The sequence below is a fragment of the Miniopterus schreibersii genome (genome assembly GCF_964146895.1).
Source record: "Miniopterus schreibersii genome assembly, chromosome: 11".
Lineage (NCBI taxonomy): Eukaryota > Metazoa > Chordata > Mammalia > Chiroptera > Miniopteridae > Miniopterus > Miniopterus schreibersii.
In genome coordinates, this window is record NC_138111.1 from 14,782,674 (window position 1) to 14,795,454 (window position 12,781).

At 39.7% G+C, this 12,781-nt stretch overlaps 1 protein-coding gene across 7 annotated transcripts in view; it reads right to left on the reverse strand.

Annotated features, from left to right (window-relative positions):
• The window catches only part of CDK5RAP2 (CDK5 regulatory subunit associated protein 2), a 157,157-nt gene that overhangs the window by 81,806 nt on the left and 62,570 nt on the right, over nt 1-12,781 (reverse strand). For 6 of the 7 annotated variants that reach the window (XM_081151276.1, XM_081151275.1, XM_081151272.1 and 3 more), the window contains 2 exons: nt 7,456-7,632; nt 3,554-3,697 (listed from right to left, as the gene is read on the reverse strand). In XM_081151276.1, the coding sequence (XP_081007402.1) occupies nt 3,554-3,697; nt 7,456-7,632 (321 nt within the window). The remainder of the gene's footprint in view (nt 1-3,553; nt 3,698-7,455; nt 7,633-12,781) is intronic. The other variant, XM_081151274.1, reaches the window with a different exon arrangement.

A 12,781-nucleotide genomic window follows, 5' to 3' on the forward strand; every position in this document is an offset into this window, starting at 1 on the left:
TTGCTGACCTGATGATTAACTAAGAGGCAACACAGGGACCCGTATGAATCTTAAGAGCACAGAGTCTTGTGAATATTTTGCATAATGGAAGTCAGAGTGAGTCAACGTCTTCCTAGAAGCAAATTGCTCACCCATGTTAAATAAATGAACTCTTTGGAGCCATTTGGGTACCATTTCATCAATCACCTATTCCCCTGCGTTGAATCAAGCTCCATTAGAATGAGGTCATTTGGCTCTGTCAGCAGAGCTGACAAACCAGTGGGTCTCCTCGGCATAGAGGCAGAGGGGTTCCCAGAGGACCGTAAGGAGAAGCACCTCTGAGCAGGAGCAACCAACCCCCGCCCTCCACCCTGTGCCTCCAAACAAGAAACAACCCAGACAGGAGGCCGGTCATCCCACAGGAGACTTATGATAGCCATGATTCTACCATGTTCAACTCTGCAGTTTGTTCTCCACAGCCTGAGAATGACCACCCAGCTCACCAACCCCCCCGCAGCCCATCTGAGAATTGTCCCTAAAACACAGGGGCAAGAGAAGGAAGACTGCTCTCTCCTCTGCAAGCCATCTCCTGGGTCCACATGAAACAAATACAATTAGGAAATACAAACTGAGACACTGGCAGTCTGGGAGTTGCTGACTCATATCAAAGACAGAGCCCTAGGGTGTACAGCTTCTGCTGTCCATAGGGCTGCTGGGGTTTCACTCTCCCCCAGGCATGGCTGCTTGACTCTCCCTTAGCATCTGTGACAGCCTCCAGTATGCTTCCAATAAACACTCTGTTCACAGCTGCTTTGCTAAAACTATTCAGTGTTAGGTTAGATTCTATAGCTGGCAACCAAAAAAACCGTAACCAATACACTTTCATTTTTTCTGATCCTCTCAGGAAATTAGCATGGAATTCCCCATTTTATAGATTAGGAAGGTGAGTTTCAGAGAGATTAAGCAACTTGCCCAGAGCCATAGAGCTAATAAGTAGCAGAACTGACACTCCAACACCAAAGCCAGGGCATTTTCTACTCTACCACAGTCTCCTTAATGACTTGAAGGAAACACATGCAATGTATTGACCACAATCTGAAGAAGCAGAGAATATATAACAAGAAGACTTAATGGATCACTTCTTGATAATCAGGGCAATTTAGTGGCCTGGTAGATGGATGGTGTCTATCTTGATGGCTATGTCACAGCCCTGCAACAAAGACATTTATTTTAATACTCAGAAACCTCAGCAGCAATGTCCCAACCATGTCAACAGCCAGGCTGTAAAAATCTCTGGCTGCAGCAAATTAAATATGATCAGTGGTTTTACTCTCTGTTCTTCAATTCCCTGATCATCCAGCATTAATTCTCAGGATCACACAATAATTAGAAGGGAAACAGACTGTCCAGAGTAGACGGGGACATCATCATAGCCTCAAGTTCTTTGTAGAAATGGGCAGAGGATAAACCTAAATCAACACAAAATGGCCAAGGGCATAGCAACAGAAATCCACGTTTTCTACAAAGAAGGAACTGCAATCTGAAAAATATATCTTTGGGGGGGGGGGGTGACACAGGACTATAGCCTCTAACAGTTGGAATTTCTTAAACTGACACCTAGAAATTTACAATTCCTAAATGATAATCTATAATTCTTTATCCACAATTTGCAATTAGTCATGCAGTACAGAATTAAAACCTTTGCTAAAATATAATTTAAATATCAGGATCTAAATTTAACAGAAATGCCCGTGAAATGACTTCATAGTTGTGGTTATGTGAAAGTACAGACATCACCCAGCACAAAAAAACTAAGCATGAAGTGGTGCAGATCAAACTCAGCCTGTTCAATAGACTTATAAACATTTTATTCAACATTTACATACTTTTTACATGACTAAAACATGATTCAAAACAGCAAAGTTTAACTAAATGTATTCAAATTAGTGAAGATCCATCCACCTAAAACACCTGATGGGGTGCTATCTTGTTTAAAAACAGACTGTGCCTTATACAAGTTAGTGTGCATCCTAACATCCAACTAAATTTGGTCAAAATCAAATAACTATATGTAAGTTGGTACCACAAAATATCAGCCCTGTGAGATTTGGTTATCAGACCTACCCAAAGAAGTGAAAGAGCCGAGAGGAATCCAGGTCTCCAGACTTCTGGCCTGGTTCTAGTCTATGCTGACACTCATATTCCAGAGACAGAGAAAAATGCAAATCAATAAATGGTCAAAGTTAAGAAAGAGCTCCCACTGTTCAGCCAATGATGCCCTGTGGACCAGGGATGATACTGAGCTGATATGCAGTGGAATGGCTAGTACTGATGGTAAAATACTGAAATACATCTACACTCCAACTAGCCCAGCTGCTCTGGCCCTGCCTTATAGACTCTTAGGGACCTCTCCAAGACCCAATAACTACACGGTTGGTCCTTGGCATATGAGCAGGCCTCCAGGACCCTGCTCCAGCCCTACCACCTGAGTCTGTTCTTATACCTGGGCCCGTGCTGCACCAGTTAATTATTTTGAGAATCACCCTTTGCAAAACCACAAGTCATGATCAGAGCCATTCATCAGAGAACTAATTTGCATAAGCGTTCTCTGTCCTCAATGTATGAACTTGATTAAAGTCAAGTTTAAAAAAAAACAAAATTTGGCCTACAGTGAACTCCTTTCCTTTCCCATATCTAGCTGCCAAGTTGCATTTTATTCAAACTAGGGTCAGAACAATCTCTATGCATCTCTCACAAACCAAGAGTCATTCATTCACTCAACAAGTACTTACTGAGCCAGGCCCTGGGCTAGACATTGGGATTCAAACATGAATGCCAGTTCTCTACCTCTGAGGTGGCTGCCCATGGTGCACAGGGGCTCGAGTGAGAGGAAAGCAGAGAGGTAGATCCAGTAATGTCAACACAAGAACCAAGTGCTACAATGGATGGGTGTGCAAAGTGCTGTGCACCAGAGAGAAAGAGGAGACATCACTACTAAGTGGGTTCAGGGAGGGTGCCACAGAGAAGGTGACACAAGAGTGGAATTAGGAATGTTCAGGAGTCACCAGGTAAACAAGGAAGAAAAAGGAATTCCAGGAGATGGAACAGCATGTGCAAAAGCACAAAGAGGTACAAAGATGGCATGTTCAGGAATCTGCAAGCAGTTAGCTGTTGTTAGTGAAGATGGGGAGTAAGAGAAAATGGGAATGGAAAGAGAACTTGAGGCCAGATAAGGAAGGGCCTGCTGTGCCCTTTTTCATGTGTGTTTGAACAGAAAAATGTTCTTAACACTTGAGATTACATAGTTCTTGAGAGGCGAACCCTGGGAGAGCAAATATGAGGCTCATCTTTTAACGAACTGTGATTTCTATTTCCTGTGCTCTGCAAACACTAACGCGCAGCTGCCAGATACTAATCTGTAAAGTAGATAGACTCACAACCCCCCCCTTACCTGTTGTAAGCTCAATTATCAGCAAGAAGGAATTTGAGGCTCTCTGGATCAAAGGAATTACCAAATATGTGTCAGAAAAGAATATGAATTCATATCTGAATGCCCCATTTCAGTCACACTCACCTCAGAGAAGATGATTCTGCTGCCTGGTGACTGTTGAAAAGAGCACTTTTCTGTTATTAAGTCTTCATTCCTGAACTTGAGATCCTCTGCAGTCATTAAATAACGATTCTGCTGTATTGCTTCTGAATCTTTTTCATTGAATTTCTAAAGAAACAAAACAAATCATAAGGAAGTTTTCATCAAGAAAAATATATTAAGAGATTACCCCCAACTCTTTAAGGGAAGATACTTCTTTTTCCTCACAATACCAGTATGTCCTCTGTCACTTCTATCATCCCAAAATACTGGCAATTATAAAACTAATGCACTCCACTTGTGTGTTATTACAACTGGAAGAGCAGCATCCCAGCATGGTGGCAGTCATTACAAACCTTCCTTCTCACCACTACTTGACAGCCTCCCAGCAGGTGTGGAGGACATGGCCCAGGCTCTGGCCCCATGGGACTGGGTTCCAATCTGGAGTTCCCCTTGACCGGGTGTGACCTCTGGCTCTGTTTCCTATCCTAAGGGGTTACTGCAGTGACTAGGGAGATTGTACATCACAACCTAACAAAGTGCAGTCTCTCTAGAAACATTACAAATTTGACAAAACTTGAACCACCATATCTGTGAGGAGATCTGACTTCCAGGAGGAAAAGGCAAGACAGGAAACATTGCTTTGGGGTCTGGTCACACATGAAAAGCTCCTTCATGCTGATGCACAATACATTTCCCCTCACTGACCCCTTCAGATCTGACCGACAACACGAGAGGACTGGAGACAATTTATCCGGTCTTGTGCCCAAGTTCAAGCATAGACTCTAGTCCTAACCATTTAACACCTGGTAACTCTTGAACTAGGTTTCTGCACTCTGTCAGAAATTCAGGACAAGAACCACATCTTATCCCTAGCCTATCAGAATTAATTCATCACGTCAAGCTTGTCTGAAAAAATTAGGTGAACACAAACAAAAAAGCAGCAGAGACAAATTTTTGTGAAAACCTGCTGACCTATAACAGAAAGAACTAGGAATCAAATAACCAACACTGAATTTCTAGAACTGCCATCACACTGTTGTGCTTAAGTTACGCGTTTTATTTTTTTAAAGTCCCATTATACATATACATTGTTAGTAGTACTATAAGGCTTACATGGAAAACAGCCGCCCCTACCTCTTCACTTCTCACCTCTGAGTCCCACTCCCAGAAAAAAACAATTTTCAACTCTATAGCTATTTCTTATTTACTTCCATGTTTCTATATATGTTCCTAATCTCACATTTCTTGATTTCTTATGGTTAGATTTTATCTATTGGCTCCTATCACAGAAGCTGAAAAATTTAGCTCTTACATCATCTGCCCCCCCAACACTTTTCCTAATAGTTGTATCACAATTTTAGCTAAATCAATATTCTACATTTATGTTACTATGGCCACACAAATACTATTCACTGTTCAGCCATATATACAGAGTTCCATGATTACATTTCCTTTCATTTTCAATTCTTTGCTTTTCCTGGAATCAGTAACTGCTTTGTTCTGTTTGTTTACTTAGTTCACAAAATTAAATCATGTACTTAATTTACCTCCAAACTCTCTAAACAAACTTAAAAACTCCTCTAGATGGAGTCAGATACATCAGGTAAATGATGTTCCATTTCCGTTTCTTGGAGAAATCCCAACTTAAGCATTCCCTTAACAGCTCATATTCGGGCTCCTACCTCTCAGCTGTCCACCCGGAACTTCACACCCCAGGTGAATTCCCTACTTTCTGGATCCCATGCTTCCTTTTTTGGTTACTTCCTCAATTGTATGAAACCATCCTCCAGACGTTTCCTGCAAGGAGTACATGGGAGGCAGATGATTCCAGACACTGAATGTCTGGAAATGCCTTTATTCTGTCCTCATTCTTGCTAACCAGTCTGTGAGCTCAGAATGCTGGACTGAAAATCACTCCCTCAATAATCTGAAAGCACTGCTCTCCTGTCTTCTGGTTTCCAGTGTTTCTGCTGAGAATTCTACCATATTGAGGAATTTGTATGTGACCCATATTTTCCTCTCTCTGGAAGTCTTTTGGATGCTCTCTTTGCCTGTGTTCTGAAATTTCACAAAGATATGCCTTGGCTTTGGTCTTTTTCATTCATTGTGCTAGAAACAGAGCAGTCCCATTTAATGTAGAGCTATCTGTCCTTCCATTTGGGGTATTTTCTATTACTTTGAATATTTTCTTCCCTCTGCTTTGTCTGTTCATTCTTTCTGGAACTCCTATTAGTCATATATTAGAGCTCTTTGATCAAGCCTCTAATTTATTCTTTATTCTCCCATTTTCCCATCTTTTTGTTTCTTTAATTCTACTTTCTGTAAAACTCACTCTTTATTCTCCAACTTCTCTAACTCTTCTATTAAACTTTTTATATCTATAGTCATACTTCCAATTTCCAAGAGGTGATCCTTTTTTTCCAAGTATCTTCTTTACCCGAGCCTGATTTCATTTATCTAAAGGTGTTCGTGTTGAGTTTGTTGTGCTATCTAGTTTTCTTCCCACCCTACACTGTTTCTGTTTCCTCTGTGTAGCTTTGTTCTATCTGTTTTGGCCTTTGTCCTTCTTCTAAGACACTTTTCTCCTGTTTGATGAACGTAAGCCATCCAACCACTTTTTTTTTTTTTAATATATCTTTATTGATTTCAGAGAGAGGAAAGGAGAGGGAGAGAGAGAGATAGAAACATCAATGATGAGAGAGTCATTGACTGGCTGCCTCCTGCATACCCCCGACTAGGGATTGAACCCACAACCTGGGCGTGTGACCTGACCGGGAATCAAAACCTGATCGCCTGGATCCTAGGTCAACCCTCAACCGCTGAGCCACGCCCAGCCGGGTCATCCAACCACTTTTAAGTGTAAAAGTGCTCAGAAGCTCTGTGAGTGTGGAAAGGGCTCATCACTGGCAGCCTCACTAATACAACCAGGTGGAGACTCCGCTGTTCTGTCAGAGGACCCCCACTGTCAGCACCTTTCAGTCTTGCCCCTCTCAGAGGAATCCCACAGCTGGGTATAGATAGTTCTGCTCCCTCCACTCTGCTTTCCGATGCACTCAGTGACCCCCAGACCAGAGCTTCTCTGATTTAAGGTCCCCAGAGAGTAAAGTTCCCATTTTCTGCCAGTGAAGAGAACAGGTCCCCGAACTGCCCAGCATTCCAGCCCAGTCTCCTGTTTTCTAAGACACCAGGTACCTCCACGGCCTGCTGAGCCTTCCCGAGCCCTGTAGGATGAATCCGCTTGCTGCTGCTTAGCTTTTCAGCCCAAAGCACGTAGCAGCCATGTGGAGACAGCGGAAGGCCATGTAGTTACCACCTGCCCATTCACTTATCATCCAGACAGCAACCTACTGTTATACGCTCCGCTCCCCCAGGCCTGTGGGTTTATACCTTTTTACCCCTTCACTGCCATGCTAACGAGGCTTCAGCAGGAAGCAGACTTAATGTCCATCATGGTCCCAGTAGGTCTGAGCTGAATCAAATATGATCAAACAAGAAGGGTCTTAGCAGCTAGAGGAAACTGAACTAGTAAAAGGGCAGCACGGCAGGAATGGGGAAGAAGCAGTGGAAGAAGTGCTTAGGGAAGCAGGCTGGGCCCAGAACAAAACAGCTCAGGGCCTGAATGGGACCTGCCGCTCACTAGTCACATGACCCAGGATAAGCTCCTTCCCTTTTCTGACCTGTTTCTCCAAACTCACCTCCCTGGTGGCTGAGGCCCAAATGACATAAAGCTCTAAAGTGCACCGATATATAGTAATGAAGGTTATAATCATTGCTGCCAGCCTTATTTTTATATAAATGCTCCTGCAAAAAGAGTTAAAAAAACAACACCAAAAAAACTGTGCCAAGTCAAAAGTTAAATACAAAAGAAAAAAAAGGTTTGGTACCTGAAGCAACAAGTCCTTGCCCCTTTGATTGGAACTTTCTGTTAGATGTCTGATTAACTGCTCTTGACTGTGTGATTTTTTATTACTTTCACTCAACAGACTCTTATAACGATTCTCCACTGTTTTCTCTCTTTCATTCACTTCGTTGCGTAATTTCTCAACTTCACTTCTAAGGTCCTAGCAGAAGAAAAAGAAAAAAAATTGGAATTTACTTGACAAAAATGTCAAGGTGACAACCTCTCACCTATTTACCTTACTGCTATAAAAAAAGAAAGCCAGTAGATATATTTAACAAGTGTGTACTTCCTTCTCATTTAAGAATAACCTGAAATTCAGAAAAAGCTTTATGCACAGATGTTATCACATTACTTATAATGCTGAAAAGCCAGAAAGAAATTAAATATCCACCAATAGGAAATTAATTATAGAAAGATTACAGTATGAAAAAAATGCATAATTATGAATAAAAGCAAACCAGGATACTATGTACTATGATGCTGATTGTTTTCTAAATGTACACACAAAATGTTGTTAAGGCTATAAGGGAACACATTAAAATAATAACAGCATACCTAAGTAGAGGGATTATGGGTAATTTCAATTTATTTTTTATTTTTTATCTTTCTGAGTTTCTAAAATGTCCAAATAAGTCTGTATTATTTTCCTAATCAGAACAAAAAAAAACTCTTAAAACATTTAAAATAACATGTAAATGCTCATGTTATATAACATTAAGGAAAAAAACAGGAAACAGTATACAGTGATTGTAACTACCTCAAAATATGTAGTATTTGTAATATCGAAGCACTATTCACAATAGCAAATGTGTGGAAACAACCCAAATGTCCACCAATGGAGGAATAAACTATGGTACAAGCTCACAAGGGAGAACTCTGAAGCTCTCAAGGAAAAGGAATGACTACTCTCTCTATAAATATATTGCCCTAAAGTAATCTTTAGAATACATTGCTGCGGGGGAGGAGGGGAAAGGAGACAGACTCCAGGAGGAAAAAAAGTATGGACAGCATACTGTCATTTATTTAACCATAAAATAAGTTAAGTGGTTGTCTATAAGGGGAAGGGAGAGTAAGAGAGAAGGGACACAGATAGCGTAGACTCATTTTATGGATGTTACATTGAAACCATTTAACTGTTTAGTTATTTTGAAAATTAAATTAAAATTCCCTAAAACTGAAAGCAGAACAAAAACAAAAAATGAATCTGTGTAGCAGGTTGACTGGTTAACCAAACAGAAATTATTTCCAATAACTTTAAAGCAGAGTAATTTGTGCATCCCTAATGGTATTTTTCTAAGGACAAAAGGAAACTGCTGCAAAAAAATCTTAAACTGCTTCTAGTATCATGTTGTAAGAAGTAATACTGGTATTGTTATTCTGAAACGGTGCATATTTATTAAATAAGTAATTATTAATGTCACAAAAGCCAAGACTTTAAGCCTAAGAGAAAACAAAGACAAATATAAAATAAATGTTAAAACATGTAATTCTAAATCTGAATTGGAAATACCAACATGAACTTATATTTTCTGTTATTTCCTTCCTTTACTGAAAAAGCCTAGAATCATTACCGCCCCTAGCATCCAGACTAGTCTCCAAGTACCATTTCCCACCAAAAAGAACCAAGGTTCTTTAAAGCAGTGGTTCTCAAAGCATAGTCCCTAGAGCATCATTATGAGCACCACCTGGGAACTGCAAATGCAAATTATTGGACCCCACCCCAGACCTATTAAATCAGAAATTCTGTAGGTTGGTACAGTAAATTATCTGTGTTTTTATAAGCCTTCCAAGTAATTCTGATGCACACTAAAGTTTGCCTTATGGGAAGGGATGACGTGAGCCCAGCAATGTAAGATGTGAGCCCAGACATCTTCTCATGTCAGAAAAAAAGGAAGCCATCAAAGACTCAACATTCATGTCTAAGGAACTCAGGAGTCAACATGAATGAACTTTTTGACTATCCAAAGAGAGGACAATTAGAACATCGAGGATAATAACAATGAATAAAAATACATTAAAAATGTAAAAAATCTGAGTTCATAATATCAAAACAAAAAATCTTCGATCACTATAACAGGCAGAATAATGCTCCCCTCAAAGACGTTCACATCCTAATTCCCAGAATCTGTGAATATGCTAAATTATGTTGGCAAAAGGTAATACAAGTTGCAGATGGAATTAAGTTTACTAATCAGCCGACCTTAAAATAGAGAGATTAACCAGATGGGTCCAATATAATTACAGACCTTTAAAAGTGAAAGGGGGAAGCACAAAAAAGACATCACCAGCCATTGCTGGCTTTGAAAATGGAAGTAGGCCAAGGGTCTAGATATGTAGGCAGCCTCTAGAAGCTGGAAAAGGCAAAGAAATGAACTTTTCCAGAGCCTTCAGAAGGAATGCAGCCCTGCTGACACCTTGATTTTACCTGCTAAGACCCATGTCAGACTTCTGACTTCCAGAGCTATAAAATAAACTTGTGTTAAGCCACCAAGGTCATGGTAATTTGTTATAGCAGCAACGGAAACTAATATCATTAGTTACCTTTGAAGAATTCTAGTGAATTCTTTCTTTCCTGTATGAACTGCACCCCAGGGTAACTAAATAGATGATGAAAACTAAGTTTTTCTTTATAGAAGTATTTAGCTATAAATGAAGAAGGAATAAGATTAAATTATCACCACTTTGTGCCCGGCCAGGCGTGGCTCAGCAGTTGAGAGCGTCGACCTAGGATCCAGGCGATCGGGGTTCGATTCCCAGCCAGGGCAACATGCCCGGGTTGTGGGCTCGATCCCCAGTCGGGGGTGTGCAGGAGGCAGCCAATCAGTGACTCTCTCATCATTGATGTTTCTATCTCTCTCTCCCCCTCTCCTTTCCTCTCTCTGAAATCAATAAAGATATATTTTTTAAAAAATAAAAATAAAATAAATAATAAATTATCACCACTTTGCAAATGGTCATCAATGGTGAGTAACATCAAAAACAGGAACTACCAAATATTATATACCTCCTATTGGAAGTACAAATGACCACATGTAATGTAAATCTTGCCAAAAAATTAAACCTAAATTTGACCATGTATCTTATCTAACTACCAATTTACTAGAAAGAGAGTCAGCATTATAAAAACACAATCAGCAAAATTCAGAATGGAAAATTGCAAAGAACAAAGACTCAACTTACTCAACAAATAAATTATATGAAAGGGGAATAAAAAGAAAACCTGCGGGTTAAATAATAATTAAGAAAGCTGGGGAAGGTTAGTGTGAACTCATGAATTCATACTAATTCCACAGGGTTCATTCTAGCCTCCTCTAACTTTGTTTTCTCTCTCTCCCTCCCTCTCTCTCTCCCTCTCTCTCTCCCACACACACACCATACACACAGAGTTGGACACAGAAATAAGTATAGATGTGTATATACATGTGTCAGTATATGCACACATATATATTTCCAATCTCTGTCCACTGACAAGGCCTAGAAATAATGACACCCCAGTAGCAATGAAGACACCTGTCATTGGGATCTGGTTTCTTAATATTATCCTCCGATGACAGAAAGAAGAGATCTTGGACAAATGGTTGACCCCCGGACTGGGGTAAGAAAAACACAAGATGAGTCCAGGACAAATTTGATCCTAGAAAGTAAGAAAGTGCTCAAAAAATGATGGGGCATGGCCCTGGTTGTGTGGCTCCATCAGTTGGGCATTGTCCCATGCACCGAAAGGTTGCTGGTTCAATTCCCGGTTGGGGCACATGCCTGGGTTGTGGGCTTGATCCCCAGTGGGAGGGTGCAGAAGGCAACCAGTCGAGTTTCACTCTCACACTGATGTTTCTCTCTCCCTCTCCCTTCCTCTTTCTCTAAAAATCAATAAAATCTTTTTTTTTTAATCTTCATTACCAATAAGAGCAAAAGCCCCCTATTATTAATCAGCTCTTACTTTCTTTAAAAAGAAAAAATGATGGAGCATGTTAAAAGGCACAGGAATCAATCTGAAGGAGCACCCAATGGTTAAATCTGGGACAGTGTGAGCAACAAAATAAATCATGATATCAATGGCTTACAACCTATAGACTGAAACAAATATTCATTAGTCCATATTGATATCAACAACTACATAATAAATAAGTGCAGAAAGGACAGTAGAATTACAACGAATAAGTGTAGAAGAAATCATGGAAATAGAAAACCACCATAAGGCAAATACCACAATAATAAGTGTAGCAGGTATCATCAATAGATACTAAGATTCTTGAAAGTATGATGAGAAACAAGATATTTACAAAGTCTCAAAGTATCTCCCCATAAAATACTTACCACGAAGGGAAAAAAAATAGTAACTTTATTGTGGAGAAACTTAGGAGACTTCCCTCCACCTTAACCAAGTGACCAACACTAACCTCACCAGTAATAAGACAGGCTGACATTATGCACCTCCAGATATGACACACTGATAAGAGCACATCACATCTGTGCTATTGCCAAAAATGTATGCCCTCAATGTAATCATGAGATGTATCAGAGAAGTCCAAATTAAGGGACACCTATAAGATAAATGACCAGTGAGACATGGCACTTAAAGGCAACGTGGACCCTGGATTGAGCCTGGATGGGAAGAGGACATTAATGGGAAAACTGGCAAAACTCAAATAGTCTGTAAATAATAGTACTGCATTGGTGTTAATTTCCTGGTTCTGATGAATGTACCACAGTTATGAAAGACAGTAACATTAGGAACTGGGTGAAGGTCATATGGGAACTCTCTGTATTATTTTAATACCTTTTCTCTATGTCTAGAATTATTTCAAACTAAGGTTTTTTTAAAAGAGATATATCAATTGATGCAATGTGTATACCTTGTCTGGATCATGATTTGTGCAAACTGTTTAAAACAATTTTTAAATTATACAAACAGGGAAACCTAAACATTAATTGGCTCTTTGGTAATATTAAGAGATTATTTACCTTTCCAAAGTCAAAATGGTATTTGTTAAAAGAAAACCATTTAATTTTATTAACCAATGTCACTCCAATACATTCAATATGAAAGAAAAAAGAACATACTGAAAAACTGATGAAATAATATGTCTGGGAATTGCTTAAAATACTTCAGTGTTAAAAGAAAGGGAGTTGGGGAAGGGTAAAGATGAAATAAGGTTAGCTGTTTGATTGCTGAAGCTGGGTGACAAGTACACAGAGGTTCATTCTCTCTGATTTTGTGTGCATGTGAAATTTTCCATAATAAGCAGTTGTGTTTGTTTTTTTAAGCACTGATTAAAAACCTGAAAGAAATACCAACCCACATGATTATA